Source organism: Podarcis vaucheri (assembly GCF_965113315.1).
Source record: "Podarcis vaucheri genome assembly, chromosome: 9".
In the NCBI taxonomy this organism is placed as follows: Eukaryota; Metazoa; Chordata; class Lepidosauria; order Squamata; family Lacertidae; genus Podarcis; species Podarcis vaucheri.
In genome coordinates, this window is record NC_138767.1 from 10,693,369 (window position 1) to 10,711,248 (window position 17,880).

General features: G+C 45.3%; 1 protein-coding gene across 1 annotated transcript in view; it reads left to right on the top strand.

Moving 5' to 3' along the window:
- The window catches only part of PPEF2 (protein phosphatase with EF-hand domain 2), a 33,217-nt gene continuing 15,337 nt past the window's right edge, over nt 1–17,880 (top strand). The window contains exons 1-8 of the mRNA XM_082236431.1: nt 1–157; nt 1,836–1,963; nt 3,260–3,317; nt 5,552–5,730; nt 7,590–7,704; nt 10,067–10,113; nt 16,240–16,406; nt 16,502–16,538. Coding sequence (XP_082092557.1) covers nt 85–157; nt 1,836–1,963; nt 3,260–3,317; nt 5,552–5,730; nt 7,590–7,704; nt 10,067–10,113; nt 16,240–16,406; nt 16,502–16,538 — 804 coding nt within the window. The 5' untranslated portion in view covers nt 1–84. The remainder of the gene's footprint in view (nt 158–1,835; nt 1,964–3,259; nt 3,318–5,551; nt 5,731–7,589; nt 7,705–10,066; nt 10,114–16,239; nt 16,407–16,501; nt 16,539–17,880) is intronic.

A 17,880-nucleotide genomic window follows, 5' to 3' on the forward strand; every position in this document is an offset into this window, starting at 1 on the left:
GGGTTGATTGGCTTGTTTTGGAAGCCAGGAAAAGCCCTAGAACACACTAGCATTCTGGCTGAATCAGTCGTACAGTTGGGAGGGATGAACAGGAAAAAAAGTACCAAGAATTTGGCTGAAGAAATCAAACCATCCTTTAAGCTCTTCCCTTTTTCGGGTGAGTGCCATACCCTCCGAGTGTCCCGATTTTCCAGGGACAGTCCCGGATTTGTAAAAGCCATCCTGGCTTCTGATTTGACCCTGGAATGTCCCTATTTCCCCTGCAAGTGCTATGAGTGTGTGTTTAAGGGGTTTTCTTAGTATGGTGGAATGTGTGTGTGCTATGTCCCACACATAGCAATGTGGAGCCAGCGTGATGTAGTGGTTAAGAGCGGTAGACTCGTAATCTGGTGAACTGGGTTTGTTCCCTTCTCCTCCACATGCAGCTGCTTAGGCTAGTCACACTTCTCTGAAGTCTCTCAGCCTCACTCACCTCACAGAGTGTTTGTTGTGGGGGAGGAAGGGAAAGGAGATTGTGAGCCGCTTTGAGACTCCTTAAAAGGTAGAGGGACCCCTGACCATTAGGTCCAGTCGCGGACAACTCTGGGGTTGTGGCGCTCATCTCGCTTTATTGGCCAAGGGAGCCGGTGTACAGCTTCCGGGTCATGTGGCCAGCATGACTAAGCCGCTTCTGGTGAACCAGAGAAGCACACGGAAACGCCGTTTGCCTTCCCGCCAGAGCAGTACCTATTTATCTACTTGCACTTTGACGTGCTTTCGAACTGCTAGGTTGGCAGGAGCAGGGACCAAGCAACGGGAGCTCACCCTATCGTGGGGATTCGAACCGCCAACCTTCTGATCGGCAAGTCCTAGGCTCTGTGGTTTAACCCACAGTGCCACCCGCATCCTTTGAGACTCCTTAGGGTAGTGATAAAGCAGGATATCAAATCCAAACTCCTCCTCTTCTATTGGTGTGGAGGTGGTGTGGAGTCAGAAATGTCCCCATTTCTATCTGAGAAATGTTGGGAGAGTATGAAGTGCTAGGGAGAATGGAAAACACGAGACTGTTGAACATGACGTGCGGACATGTTTATGTGCTACTGCTTCCTGCACCTAGGGCAACCAAACAGGTTGCACTCCCCTAGATGTACCTTTGTTGGGGGCAGAGGACTTTGAGGTGTGTCAGAGATTGCCCTCATTTGGGCGAGAGGAGAGGGGAGGAGACCAGTCCAATGGCAGGAGCTGTTCAACAGTTGAACGGATGACTTAAGAAGGAGGTGGGCTCTCCTTTTTTTGGGTTTTATAAACAGAGGCTGGCTAGCCAGAGATTCCTGATTCCTGATTTGTGGTCTCTTGTGGCTGTACAATTCTATGAACAGCAAGAGTATCTCCTACCAGATCTTAATTTCTTCAAAGTGCAGCACAGGGCTCCCTCTCCCGGTGGCATAGGGTGGGTTGCCAGTGTCCGGGGCCGTTCTACCCATCTGAAAAGCTCCTAACGTTTCTTCCCTTCTCCAAAGAGCTTCTTGGACAATCGGAAAGGACAGGGTTGTGAGCTGCCTGCCATTTTACTTACCCACAATGCCACAGTGGTGCGCTGCTGTGGCACAATGTGGGCTATTTAAAATGGCGGGCTGCTTCCTAGGCCCAGTTCCTACTACCAGTTAAGCCTATGGCTGAAGAAAGGGATGGGTGGCAGGGCCAAACTTCTGTGTCATGTGGACTCTGCCATGATACCTGGCCCCAACAGCTGCCCAAGGTTGCTGGCTGCTGATGTCAGCTGTTTGATGGGCTTCATGTTTCTCTACTCCAAAAAGCAAAAGGCTATATCACACATCTCTCTTTTTGCATCTCAGCCTTCAGAGGAGCTATCCTGATCCAAACGTGGTATCGACGCTATGTGGCCCGGCTTGAAATGCGCCGAAGATGCACATGGCGCATATTTCAGTCCATAGAGTATGCGGGAGAGCTTGATCATCTCAAGGTATGATGGCAAAGGAGGAAGGCAGAGGGGAAATCCTTCCTTCTGCCTGTTCTAGTTTTGCTGTTGGTAGCGGTAAAAGGAATTTAGCGCTCAGAATTAGTCTCCTGATTCTCATCTGCCCCCAACACAGCCCAGACTTTGCTGGAAGTACAACAGCAGGGAGCATTCGGTTTGGAACCTAAGGGTTAATTCTGTTCATAATTAGTAGGTGTGGTGTGGTGGAGGTGTTGCCTAGCAACCAGTCAGGATGGCATGATCCATGCTGAGGCAACTCGTGCTGATTGGCTGGTTAGTTCTAAGGGAGTTTTCCTCTTGTACGCATAGCTGAATATTTTTCTGATATGTACAAGGCCCAAAGTAAGAGAGACAAAATCTTTCCCCCCTCAAATTATACACTGTTTTGCTTCAGTTGTCCACAGTCAAGTGTTATCAGGGTTTCTTTTCTCCCTGGTCTCTATCTGTGTTAAGTGACTTTGCTAACAGAATTCAGTGATCCAAATGCATTCTAAACCCTCTGCCTCGTGCAAGCATAACTCAATCCAACATCCAACAGTGCTCTCAATCAGTCTTTGCTATCCTCGTTTTGAGCTGCAACTCCCATTCGTAATATATGTATGCATGTATGAGGGACAGAGGAGGCAGAAAACTCCAAACAAACCCAAACAGCCCACTGAGCATCCTCAGAGTGTGTGTTGGAAGGAGAAGCACTGCAAACTCCAAATTTACATGGCATGTGCCAATTTCGCACATCTTCTGAATCACATGCAGCTCTGTGTGGCACATTGACCTAGTGTGAGTTGGGGGGCACAGGGTCGGTTCCCCCAGGCACAAAATTGTTAGGGGCACAAAATTTCTTTTCTTTTCTTTTCTTTTTGAAATCAATTTTATTTGATTTTTCCAAATGCAAATTAGTTACAGTGCCAAATACATATCCATAAAATGAGATTTCTCTGAATCTTGCAACTTCCCCCCATCCCCTCCCTGGGTCCTATTGTCACCATTTTCAACTGCATATTATTTAATAGTCTGTGTTTTGTATCCATCCATGTTGTCCGTGATATTTGTTACATGACAAGTGGGATTAAAATCCTGCTAATGTTTTCATCTGTTTACAGTGGTCTCCTATTCTTTCTTGAATTTGTTTTCTTGGTCTCTGAGTTTCCCAGTCAGTTTAGCCATTTCCGCATAGTCTAACAGGAGAGGGAACAGTATGGGAGGGAGAGGCTATGGCAGGGGAAGAGAGTACAAAGATGGCTTAATGATAGAAGTTGACAGCATTCTTCTTGTCTTCCACAGCTCAACCATTTCTTTGACTACCTTATGACCTACTTCACGCCAAGCAACAACAAAGACAGTAAGCTCAAAAATGGGGAAATACAGTTTGTATTATATATCACTCTCTCTCGTCAGGGCAACCAAATTTTGTGACCTTGTATGTGTTTTGCAAACCGATCAAATGTGGAAATGTTGGTACAGTGTACCTCGGTTCTCAAACATCTCTGTTGATAAACATTTCGGAATACGAATGCCGAAAACCTGGAAGTAAGTGCTTCTGTTTCTGAACTCGCCTAGGAAATTGAATGGCTTCCACTGCATGTTTTTCCATTATCTCAATTGAATTTGCAGACAGCCCTTTGCACTTCAGTTTTCAAACGTTTTGGAACTCGAACAGTCTTCCGGAACTGATGATGTTCAAGAACCGAGGTACCACTGTATCTACAAATCCTGGATGAATAGCTCTGGAGCAGGGGTCAGCAAACTTTTTTCAGGAGTCTGTTCCCCTGTCCCTCAAACCTTGTGGGGGACCGGACTATATTCTCAAGGGGGGGGGGAGAACGAATTCCTATGCCCCACAAATAACCCAGAGATGCATTTTAAATAAAAGCACACATTCTACTCATGTAAAAACACGCTGATTCCCAGACCGTCTGCAGGCTGGATTTAGAAGGCGATTGGGCCGGATCTGGCCCCCGGGCCTTAGTTTGCCTACCCATGCTCTGGAGTGTACAATTTAGATTTATATTTCGGAAAGCTGCACCTTTAAGAACCATTAGGTTTAACCAAATTGGACACAATGTTAAAGAACAGGCTTTTTTTCCTGTGTTTGGATACCATCACATCAAGATGGTTGACTGAACCTTTCAAAATGGCACTGACTTGAACCACGGGCTCTGATTGGTTGGTTTCTTAGGATTCTTGAGCCAATACAAAGCCAACTAACTTGTAGCTAACTGAACAGCACACAGGTGTGTTAAATTTCATGGTGTGCTCACCTCTTTAACTGTCAGCAGGTGGCCTTTAGAATTGTTTCATTGCCTTCAGACTATTCTCATGCTTTCAACTGGCGTTACCGTCTGGTTTGTTTGTTTGCTTCTATTACTATTGTGTCTTTTTGGCTGTGGCGTGGTTTTAATTTCTCTGGCTTTTACATGATACTCGTAAGATGCCTTCGAGGCTGCATGTGAGAAGGGAGTTGGGGGAAAAGGTCATAAAAAACCCCGATGCGTTTATTTTGCATCATAGAATCTTAAGAGTTGGAAGGGACCCACGTTTCCATATGGAAATAACTAAATTAATGGTTATTATTACCCTGAGTAGTACCGAGTTAAAAACAAAAGAGGAATGAAAATGGGTATAATTGATGGTAATTGCAGCCAGACAGGTTATAGCGAGTAATTGGAAAAATGCAGAAGAGCTAGGGGTGAACCAATGGAGGAAAAAACTGAATAATATTATAATTTTAGAATACCTAACTGTGAAGATACATAGAATGAAAGGGTTTAAGGTCAGTGAGAAAGAGGAGGATTGGTTTGAGATGATGTTGAATTATTTGAGTAGGTTTGAACAATTTGGGGCAATTAAAATGTTAAAAGTTAAATAAACCTTGTGGAAGGAGGAGTGTTAAGGTATATAGAAGTGTAAAGGGTAAAGGGTAAAGGTACCCCTGCCCGAACGGGCCAGTCTTGACAGACTCTGGGGTTTGTGCGCCCATCTCACTCAAGAGGCCGGGGGCCAGCGCTGTCCGGAGACACTTCCGGGTCACGTGGCCAGCGTGACATCGCTGCTCTGGCGAGCCAGAGCCGCACACGGAACGCCGTTTACCTTCCCGCTGGTAAGCGGTACCTATTTATCTACTTGCCCCCGGGGGTGCTTTCGAACTGCTAGGTGGGCAGGCGCTGGGACCGATCAGCGGGAGCGCACCCCGCCGCGGGGATTCGAACCGCCGACCTTTCGATCGGCAAGCCCTAGGCGCTGAGGCTTTTACCCACAGCGCCACCCGCGTCCCTATATAGAAGTGTACATATGGTTAATTTGAATATGTTGTTATTGAATTTTATTGAATATGTATATTATTGAATATTGTATACCCAATGTATCAGCCGCCTGGGGGGGTTCACTGTTTGTGTTTTGGTGGTTGGTAAAAATAAAATTAAATTAAAAAGAGTTGGAAGGGACCCAAGGGTCATCTAGTCTAACCCCCCTGCAATGCTGGAATCTCAGCTAAAACTTAACGCTGCTGCTGCCCATGGAGAGAAGCAAAGAGTCACATTCTAGGAGCCAACCATCTTGGTTTTCATTCCACCCTAGGAGATTTCCTTAACCGCATATTGTCAGAACCTGAAATCATCTTTGACCCCAAGCTCGTAAAACCCATTGAAACCTTTGAATCCGTTGTGGTGCCAGACACCTATGTGGGGCCTCGCCTTTCCTTCCCACTCGTGCCTGAGGATGCCACTAACTTACTGGAAGCGTACCAACACGAGCAAGTAAGTACCTTCACAGTAGCCGCCTACTTTTACCTCAGTTTTCGCTTCCAGAAGCTCCTGCTAGGTCAAGAATGGAACTGAAGGGGAATATCTGTTGCTCAGTGATACACAGCATTTGTGAGGTCCAGGCTGGGAAGGACTCATCTCCTTAAAACCCTGGAGAACCACTGCCAATCATTGTATGCCCGGAATGAGGGATTTGTGGTCTGCCAGATGTTGTTGGACTACAACTTGTTTGTGTTCCTTCTGGGAACTATACCGAAAACATACCTTGGCTTTTGAAACCTGAGCTGGTGACATAACTAACCCTAACTTTGCCTGGCACAAACCATAGGTTGCTATTTGTATAAACCAGGGGTCAGCAAACTTTTTCAGCAGGGGGCCGGTCCCCTGTTCCTCAGACCTTGTTGGGGGCCGGACTATATTTTTTGGGGGGGAAATGAACGAATTCCTATGCCCCACAAATAACCCAGAGATGCATTTTAAATAAAAGCACACCTTCTACTCATGTAAAAACACCAGGCAGGTCCCACAAATAACCCAGAGATGCATTTTAAATAAAAGCACACATTCTACTCATGTAAAAACACGCTGATTCCCGGACCGTCCGTGGGCCGGATTTAGAAGGCGATGGGGCTGGATCCGGCCCTCAGGCCTTAGTTTGCCTACCCATGGTAGAAACAATAAGCAACCCAACCCCAAAATGCTTTGCTGATTTGGCTTCCCAGTATTTTACACCACAGCCAGTTAGCCGGCAACAGGGCCATGTGGCTGATGGCTGATATGCCTTAGCAATAGCTGTGGGAATAAACTGTTCTGGAAAGCATGAGTTGGCTTAGAGAAGGGACATCACTTTCTCTGCCTTTACTGAGGATGTTGTCAACACACTCTGTCTGTGTGAAGTCATGGCTATTTGGAGAAAGACCGACTTTTGCCCTGGGAGTATCTTGGTACCCATAGGTGTCCAAAACAGGAGCAGTGAGTTTAGGGGTTTCTGCTGGAGCATTAAAGCGGCACCTGCTCCCAGGCTAAACTTTGATGTTTGCAAATGAAATGCTGCGAAAAGCCATAGGACACCAAATCTGACTAAAGTCCTCCGCCCCAGAAATCTCCCACCACTTGGAAAATTGGGGCATGCATAATGTCGTGTTGTTGTTTTACATTGTGAACTGCCTAGTTTCTGTAGAAACGCAGGGTATAGATTAGCGCAAGTAAACAGTTCATTGCTTCCCCCCGAAGGATCCTGGGAATTGTAGTTTGAGAGGCGAGCCAACGCTCTCCTCGATGGCTTTCTGTAATTTCCTTTTTTTTATATAACATTTTTATTGGTTTTTCACAATTTTTATAAAGACAAACATTACACATCACAAACAAACAAACAAACAAACACATAAACAAACATGTATAATTTCGAATCCTTTTTTCTTAAACCTTATTTCCGCGACTTCCCCATACCTCCCCTTTCTGCATCCCAATTTCCAAATTAATTTCAGCAAATCCTACCCCTTAATTTTCTCATATTTTTCTTACTTTTTTCTTTTACTTAATCTTTTACTGCTGTAATCCCCTATTTTCTAAAACCTCGACATTTTAGCATTCCTTGATTTTACAATATTTCTTAAGATAATTTTTAAATTTCTTCCAATCTTCCCCCGCCGTCTCTTTCCCCTGGTCACGGATTCTGCCCGTCATCTCAGCCAGTCCCATGTAGTCAATCACCTTCATCTGCCATTCTTCCAGAGTGGGTAGATCTTGTGTTTTCCAATGCTTTGTGATAAGTATTCTTGCTGCTGTTGTAGCGTACATAAAAAAAGTTCTGTCTTTCGGCTTTCTGTAATTTCCTCACTTTCTCCCAGTAGCATCTTCACGCTTACTATGTCCTAAAACTCTTGAGTGAGACTGAAAAGCATCTTGCCCAGCTTCCAAACATCACCTGCGTCTCCACCTGCTACAGTGAGGAGATCACTGTATGTGGTAAGTGCTGTTGTTTACCAGCGCTGCTGAGGTATGTGCCTCAAGCACCGCCTCAGCCCATGTGACCTAATCCAGACCCTGTGCTCATTATTTCAGGCGCTTCTTCATATGCCAGCTCCATGAGAGGTACGGAGGGTGGCAACACGAGAACAGGCCTTTTCTGAGGTGGCTCCCCACTTGTAGAATGATCGCCCCAGGGAGATTCGCCTGGTGCCATGATGATATATTTTCAGGCACTGGGCTAAAAGTTTTCACTCTTTCCAGGCCTTTTGCCTTTAACTACCTGTGGCTTTTTAGAAATGGCTGGGATGTTTTTAATGTCTTGTTACGAGTTTGGGGGTGCTAGAATTTAATTAAGGCTTGTGGCATCAGAAGCCAATTAGGATAATCTAGTTTCCTGTGTGAGGTGATGGCTGGACCCATGGGTGTATTTGACCTGTGTATTTCCAAACCCTCTGAAATTAGCATGTGTGGAAAGCTAATTTTGTTAGGCAAGCTTCCTAAACTGTGTATTAGGCACCTCTACAGCCTAGGAAATCAGCTTGTATTAAAAGCCAATTAACTCAGCCTAATTTCCTTGGCGGTGTTATCCTGTGGGGGTATCGATCCATTAGCACAGCAATGGCTCAAAGGAAACTCTGTGAGGTGACAATCTGTCCTAAATCTTCCAACATACAAACATATTGGAGATAAGAGGAACTGGTGTGTAACTGAAACAGATCTGGAGAAGGGAGACAGGTGAGGGAGACAGGTTGGGCATCTACAACAGAGTGCACTTTGCTAGGATACTAGTACCTGCCCTTTCCCCACTCTTAACATTGAAAGAGCAGTGTGCCTCTAAGAATGTACAAAGTGCATTTTCTTCCAAATATTAATGACCAACTGTAGTCTGTACCTTTCTTCCACATTTAAACATAAGGAGCAGAGCTAATGAACATTGCTTCCATTCAGATAAGCTCCAACATCTGTCTTTAGAAACCAGGCACTGCCCCTCCCACCTTTCTTAACAAACTGTATAACTTGTTTTCTGTGGGAAAGTAATGCAATTGAAGAAACCCTGGCAGAGCAGAAACAACTCTTGCTGGTCCAGAAAGGAAACCTATGATGGTGTCATGGGCTGGTTGGACTCAGAGGAATGGTGGGAGGAACCAGCTGGGGAATCCCCAAGGGAAGAAGGCGCAAAACCAGGAGAGGCATGATAAGGGCAGAGGAGAGATTGACTGTGTGAAGGGGCACAGTCCCCAATTGCTTGGGGGGGGGGACCTGGAGAGGAGGAGGCCTAGGCAGCTGTGGGGAGGCAGGAACCACCTATCTGCTTCATGGGAGCAAGACCTGCCAGAGACAAGCTGCTGCGCTCATTAGGCCTGACACTCCTGTGCAGATGGTGTTTTTGCTAATAAAGAGTTAACTCCAGCTTGCTCAGTGCGATTTACTGCTGACTCGCTTCTGGCAGATGGTGACAGGCAGACCTTCATAGGGAGAAAAGCCACAGTTTCCTGGGAAATATAACCTTGCTCAGTGCGATTTACTGCTGGCTCGCTTCTGGCAGATGGTGACAGACAGACCTTCATGGGGAGAAAAGCCACAGTTGCCTGGGAAATATAACCTTGCTCAGTGTGATTTACTGCTGGCTCGCTTCTGGCAGATGGTGACAGACAGACCTTCAATAGGGAGAAAAGCCACAGTTGCCTGGGAAATATAACCTTGCTCAGTGCGATTTACTGCTGGCTTGCTTCTGGCAGATGGTGACAGGCAGACCTTCATGGGGAGAAAAGCCACAGTTTCCTGGGAAATATAACCTTGCTCAGTGCGATTTACTGCTGGCTCGCTTCTGGCACATGGTGACAGGCAGACCTTCATGGGGAGAAAAGCCACAGTTCCCTGGGAAATATAACCTTGCTCAGTGCGATTTACTGCTGGCTCGCTTCGGGCAGATGGTTACAGGCAGACCTTCATGGGGAGAAAAGCCACAGTTGCCTGGGAAATATAACCTTGCTCAGTGCGATTTACTGCTGGCTCGCTTCTGGCAGATGGTGACAGGCAGACCTTCATGGGGAGAAAAGCCACAGTTCCCTGGGAAATATAATCACAGTTCCCAGGTCCAGTGGCATGGTCTGAAAGCACATGGCACCACTAGCTTGCTGAAGCTAAGCAGGTTTGGGGCTGGTCAGTGCAGGGAAGGGGGACGACCTGTGAACTACCGAATAACACATTGAGTTTCACAGCAGAAGGAATTGCGGGCTATAGAGTGTGAGAGGGGGGTGGGAATGTGAATAAACCAGCACCATGAATGGAATACACTGCTTGATGTGAAATGCTTATAACTTTAAACCACAAAGCTAACATTTTGCCCCTTTATTAGGCGATTTGCATGGACAGCTGAGTGACTTGTTCCTCATTTTCTACAAGGTACGTAAAGAATACGTATTCGCATTACATGTACGGCTGCATGCCAAAATGCAGCATATATATATATATATATATACTTACATGCACAATCACACCACCACCCTGCACAAATAAACTCCGTAGCCAAGACTCTCATCTCCAGAACCAAACGCCTGGCTGACAAAGACCACTTGACAACTGAGTTACAGAATCTCACAAATGTGTTAATCGCCAATGGATACCAGAAAAACAGGGTTACGAAGCTAATCCAAAAAGAAACACCCCCCAAAAACCAAGACACAGAAGAAAACAATGGCATGGCCCTCCTTCCTTATATCAAGGGCACTACAGACAAAATCAGCAAAATCCTCCATAAACACAATATCAAAACAGCCTTCTGCACCAACCAAAAAATAGCCAATATCCTCAGAAACCCAAAAGACAAAATCCAGCTGGAAAACCAAGGGGTCTATGAAATACCCTGCAAAGTCTGCCCAGCCACGTACATTGGACAAACAAACAGACGAATAAATGCACGTATCGCAGAACACAAGAATGCCGTCAAAAAAGAAGAAAAAACTTCCTCTCTTTTCCAACACATGAAAGAAACAGGACACGAAATTAATTTTGCAGATTCCAAATTGCTCTTTAACATGGAACATCACCACAAGAGAATAATCATGGAAGCCATCGAGATAGAGAAACACCCTCACAACATGAACAAGCGTGACGACACGTCCCGCCTGCCAGACATCTGGAAATTAGCCCTCCCCACAAAAACCGACACCAGAACCAGAGGCACACAGAACGCCGTCACCAATCAACCACACCAGACCCAAACCCAGACCCTCTCCACAGACATATTACAGACTCCATCCAGCAACCAAACTATAGTGGCACCTCCGGATGCTGCACCCCCCTGCAATCCCTACACAGATCTGGCTGGCACAAGGCACAAAACCATAGCTCGCCCCTATACACGAAGCCAAGCCAGAGCACAACTAAATGCAGCACAGCCATCTTCTCAAAAAAAAAACACAAAAAAAACCACAACTCTTCACAAGCTCAAGAGGTCAAGACACGAGAGCTTTAGCAACTATCTACACTTAATGACCCACCCAGTGATATTCAGAATATCACTCATGAAATCACCCAAGATATCCCTCAAGTAATTAATGACCCACCCAGTGATATTCAGAATATCACTCATGAAATCACCCAAGATATCCCTCAAGTAATTAAGGAACAAAAGAAGAAAAGGCACACTAATCTAGGAACTTCCTCTCTACCCAGAACGTTGGAGGCTATACACCACACCCCTCCACAGTATTTATAGGAACTCAAACACCAGACTCTGCTCTGTTCCAGTAACAAGAAGCCGAAAGCACCAGCCTGAAGATGACGAGTGAGACCTCGTCGAAACGTCGCACAGACACCCCGACTCTTACACGGGAAGACACCCGAAGACACCAAAACCTGCCTTCCTATACCCGTGAAAATCTACGAAAGCAAATATCTCACCTCTACGGGGAGGAAACCTTCCAGCTGACAAGAACCTACGAGAAACTAGAAATCCGAAGAGCCACCATCTTATGTGATCTCCTGTTCCTACGCAACTGCCGAGACAACAACTTAACTCCCACATGCTTCCAACTTAAATTCCACTCTAAAACCCCAGCTACCGAAAGGATCCTGAAACGAACTGAACTATCCCTAATCAGAAATGAAATACATAAGAAAAGATACCTACTAAACCAAACCAACAAAGATCTGCTCACTCTTCACCTCAAACTATGCAACAAAATCCACCCTGCACTCTGGGACAAATGTAAACAACTAGCCGTCTGGAGAGCTGAAACTGAGACCTCACATAAGACAGACAGACACACCAACAAACTCTACAAACTAGAAAAACGCCAGAAGCCCAGCCACCCTCCACAACAACCCATGAAACAAACAGTACATAACATATCAAACAGGATCCTCACCCCAACTGAAACCAAAGTACTCTCCAAAGGTTTCAACTTTGCAGTCGCCCCGAGACGCATCCCCACGGAAAACATCATATGCGGAGTCGAAGCTAGCCTGACCAAAATCGACCCAGATGAAGCCAATAAAATCAGACTTGAAGTCACCAACATCCTCTGCTCCAGCAAACCACCCAGAAGCAATTTACACAAAGAAGAACAGAAAGCACTCACCAACCTGAGGAAAGACAACAACATAATCATTCTCCCAGCAGACAAAGGCAACGCCACTGTTGTGATGAACACATCGGACTACCAAGCAAAACTATCAAATCTACTCCAAGACCCTACCTACCAACCTATAAAAACAGATCCCACCACCTATCTGGAAAAAACCACCAAATCCAAAATAAAAGCCTCTCCTATCAGTGAAGAAATCCAGCTAAGAATCATCCCCAGAGAAAAATCATCCAGATGCCCCAAACTCTACGGTCTCCCCAAGATACACAAAGAAGGAACACCACTCAGACCAATAGTCAGCTCCATAGGCTCACCTCTACAAAATCTCGCTAAATTTCTCGCTAAGCAACTTCAGCCCTATGCAGAATCCATCGCTTCACACGTTACTAACTCCTTCCAGTTCATAGAAACAATAAAGAAACAATACCTACATCCCGATGACCTACTTGTGAGCTTCGATGTTGTATCTCTCTTCACTCAAGTGCCCATTAATGAAGCCTTGACAGCCATTCAAAACAAATACAACCCCCCCAAATACATCCTGGACCTGACCAACCACTGCCTAACCAACACGTACTTCATCCACAATGGACAAAGATACAAACAGATAGAAGGAGCACCCATGGGATCACCCCTCTCACCGGTCATCGCAAATCTGTACATGGAACACTTTGAAACCAATGCTTTAGACAAGTCAGAACACAAACCCAAACTTTGGCTCAGATATGTTGACGACACCTTTGTAATTTGGCCACACGGGAAAGAAAAACTAGATAGCTTCCTCACACATCTCAACAGCCTACACCCCAAAATACAATTCACTATGGAAATAGAAGACAACAACCAACTCCCCTTTCTTGACGTCCTAATCTACAAAAAACCTGATGGCTCCCTAGGACACACTATCTACCGGAAAAAAACACACACCAACCGCTACTTACATGCACAATCACACCACCACCCTGCACAAATAAACTCCGTAGCCAAGACTCTCATCTCCAGAACCAAACGCCTGGCTGACAAAGACCACTTGACAACTGAGTTACAGAATCTCACAAATGTGTTAATCGCCAATGGATACCAGAAAAACAGGGTTACGAAGCTAATCCAAAAAGAAACACCCCCCAAAAACCAAGACACAGAAGAAAACAATGGCATGGCCCTCCTTCCTTATATCAAGGGCACTACAGACAAAATCAGCAAAATCCTCCATAAACACAATATCAAAACAGCCTTCTGCACCAACCAAAAAATAGCCAATATCCTCAGAAACCCAAAAGACAAAATCCAGCTGGAAAACCAAGGGGTCTATGAAATACCCTGCAAAGTCTGCCCAGCCACGTACATTGGACAAACAAACAGACGAATAAATGCACGTATCGCAGAACACAAGAATGCCGTCAAAAAAGAAGAAAAAACTTCCTCTCTTTTCCAACACATGAAAGAAACAGGACACCAAATTAATTTTGCAGATTCCAAATTGCTCTTTAACATGGAACATCACCACAAGAGAATAATCATGGAAGCCATCGAGATAGAGAAACACCCTCACAACATGAACAAGCGTGACGACACGTCCCGCCTGCCAGACATCTGGAAATTAGCCCTCCCCACAAAAACCGACACCAGAACCAGAGGCACACAGAACGCCGTCACCAATCAACCACACCAGACCCAAACCCAGACCCTCTCCACAGACATATTACAGACTCCATCCAGCAACCAAACTATAGTGGCACCTCCGGATGCTGCACCCCCCTGCAATCCCTACACAGATCTGGCTGGCACAAGGCACAAAACCATAGCTCGCCCCTATACACGAAGCCAAGCCAGAGCACAACTAAATGCAGCACAGCCATCTTCTCAAAAAAAAACAACAAAAAAAAAAAACACAACTCTTCACAAGCTCAAGAGGTCAAGACACGAGAGCTTTAGCAACTATCTACACTTAATGACCCACCCAGTGATATTCAGAATATCACTCATGAAATCACCCAAGATATCCCTCAAGTAATTAATGACCCACCCAGTGATATTCAGAATATCACTCATGAAATCACCCAAGATATCCCTCAAGTAATTAAGGAACAAAAGAAGAAAAGGCACACTAATCTAGGAACTTCCTCTCTACCCAGAACGTTGGAGGCTATACACCACACCCCTCCACAGTATTTATAGGAACTCAAACACCAGACTCTGCTCTGTTCCAGTAACAAGAAGCCGAAAGCACCAGCCTGAAGATGACGAGTGAGACCTCGTCGAAACGTCGCACAGACACCCCGACTCTTACACGGGAAGACACCCGAAGACACCAAAACCTGCCTTCCTATACCCGTGAAAATCTACGAAAGCATATATATATATATATATATATGCTTATGAAATCGTTTTTATTTGACTTTACATATATAAATTTATAACAATCCAAATGCAAATCCATGTATAGAAGTTACTCTGAATCTCGAGACTTCCACCAAATCCCCTCCACGGGTCCTATTGTCAACATTTACAACTGCATATTATTCCATAATCTATACTCTGTATCCATCCATATTATCCTTCATATTTGTTACATTACAAGTGGGATTAAAATCCTGCTAATGTTTTCATCTGCTTACAGTGGTCTCTTAAATAAATTATAAATTTCCCCCACTCTTTTTTTAAAAAAAATTGTTCTCTTGGTTCTTGAGCTTTCCGGTCACCTTTGCCATTTCTTTTCTTTTTTAAAAAACATTTTTAATTGAATGATTTAATGTTACAAAAAACATTACAGCCATACTACCACTAAATATAATTGAGAAATAAAAATTACAAAAATGAAGGTTTACTTCACACACCCCAGCACCCCAGGCCAGAACCAGCTAGGAAGATGCTTCCCTTTAAAAAAAATTTTTTTTTGAATTTATACCCCGCCCTCCCCAGCCAGAGCCGGGCTCAGGGCAGCTAACACCAGTAAAATTACAATAAAAACATAATGGGGGGAAAATAAATTTAAAATACAGGTTAAAATACAATTTGAAATGCAGCCTCATTTTAAAAGTAGCCCATAGATCAAAACCATAAGGGGAGGAAAACTTAAGGGTCAGACTGAGTCCAAACCAACTTCCAGACAGAACAGCTCTGTCTTGCAGAGCCTGCGGAAAGATGTCAAGTCCCGCAGGGCCCTAGTCTCTTGTGACAGAGTGTTCCACCAAGTCGGGGCCAGTACTAAAAAGGCCCTGGCCCTAGTTGAGACCAATCTAACCACCTTGCAACTTGGGACCTCCAAAATGTTGTCATTTGTGGACCTCAAGGTCCTCCGCAGGGCATACCAGGAGAGGCGGTCCCATAGGTATGTGGGTCCTAGACCGCAAAAGAGTGTATCTGCCCCTGACCTATCTGCCTGGGTAGGATTGCTCTGCCTGTGTTGTTGGGTAAAGGTGTCAGGTTGCCCCCTTGCCTTTAAATTTACAGCTGGAGATCTTCTCAAAGCTTTGCAGAGTGGGAGCTGTGGAGGGTGGCTGGTAGAAACTTCCAACCATTTTGTCTCCAAATTTAGCATTTGGTAAGCATCTGGCATGTGGGTGGCGCTGTGGTCTAAACCACAGAGCCTGGGGCTTGCCGATTGGAAGGTCGGCGGTTCGAATCCCTGCGATGGGGTGAGCTCCCGTTGTTCGGTCCCAGCTCCTGCCAACCTAGCAGTTCGAAAGCATGTCAAAGTGCAAGTAGATAAATAGATACCACTCTGGTGGGAAGGTAAACAGCATTTCCATGTGCTGCTCTGGTTTCGTCATGCTGGCCACAAGACCTGGAAAAACTGTCTGCGGACAAACGTCGGCTCCCTTGGCCAGTAAAGCGAGATGAGAGCCGCAACCCCAGAGCCGTTCACGACTGGACTTAACTGTCAGGGATCCTTCACCTATGCACTTTCTGGATGACTGTTGTTGTTTTTCCATTGCAGAATGGTATTCCCTCTCCACAAAAGTTTTATGTCTTTAACGGTGACTTTGTGGACCGAGGCAAGTGTTCCATAGAAGTCCTGATCATCCTCTTCGTCTTCCTTTTGGTTTACCCGAAGGAGGTCCACCTGAACAGAGGCAACCATGAGGACTATATGATCAATTTACGGTATGGTCCCTGAACACACATTTCAGGAATTAAGAAATGTATGGGTTATGTTAATGGGCATCTACTTACAAGTCCTCTCTTCTCTTGATCTCTAGCTATGGTTTCACCAAGGAGGTCACGCGCAAATATAAGGTAAGCTTGTTTGTGAACCTTAGACTCACAGACGTTCTCAAAAGTCATCTAGTCCAATCTGCACTGTCAACACAAGAAATCCACTGCTACAATCCTGCTGAGATGTAGCCATCTTAAGAACAGAGGATAGTCCTTCACCTTCTAAGAGAGGCTTCCCCACCCAATTATGCCATGTTTTAGTTTTTGCTATTTTGGTTAAAGTATCAGTTCCTTCTGGTGATTGCTTAGTTTGCAGTTTAAGGTTCCTCAACCTGTGCTGCAAATATTTATGGTATCGCCATTTGCAATTTGAATACTGCCCTCCACGGATGGGTTAATACTCTCAATGCCGCCAAAGAAACATTTATAATGCATCTGAGAAGGAACATTCAGAATCAATTTGTTGGATTTTGTATCACAGCTGTTTACAGCTGGACTCTTCTCTTGCAAAAGAAGATTGCGTTCTTTGTCCCTGTTCCTCTTGTTTGCCTCTTGCCAGTGTGGTGTAGTGGTTAAGAGCAGTGGACTTGTAATCTGGTGAACCGGGTTTGATTCCCCGCTCCTCCACATGCAGCTGCTGGCTGCATAGCTGTCAACTTTCAGATTTGAAAATAAGGGATCAGCAGCCTCGAAAATAAGGGATCAGCAGCCTCACCTGTCTCAGGGACAGTCTACGGGATATCTAACAATCCGGGATAGCAGTGGGAAGCAGCGGGAAACAGCGCTGGAATAAGGGAATTTCCCACAAAAAAAGGGAAGGCTGACAGCTATGGCTGGGTGACCTTGGGCCAGTCACACTTCTCTGAAGTCTCTCAGCCCCACTCACCTCACAGAGTGTTTTTTGTGGGAGAGGAAGGGAAAGGATATTGTTAGCTTCTTTGAGACTCCTTAAGGGGAGTGAAAGGCGGAATATCAAGTCCAAACTCTTCTTCTTCTTCTCTTCTGGTTTTGATTCCCTTGTCCCTTGGACTTTTGTTGCTTAAATGAAAGGAATTTTGCTGGTTTGTGAATTTGGATATATGCCCTTCTTTGTTACATCTAAAATGAGTAACCTTTTGGTGGAGCCTTGACTTTTCCCTTAGTCAGACATACAATGGCTCAGGGCCTCAATACTTCAAGAATCACCCCTCTCCATATGAACTGACCCAGGCCCTGAGATGACTTTCTGAGGCTTTTCTTTGTGTGCCTCCTCCACGAGAGATCCAGAGGGTGGCAACACAAGAACAGGGCCTTTTCTGTAGTGGCTCCCCGATTGTGGAGTGCTGTCCTCAGGGAGGTTCACTTGGCACCTTCATTATACACCTTTAGGCGCCAGGCAAAAACGTCCATCTTCAACCAGGCCCTTGGCTGAATGATATTCTAT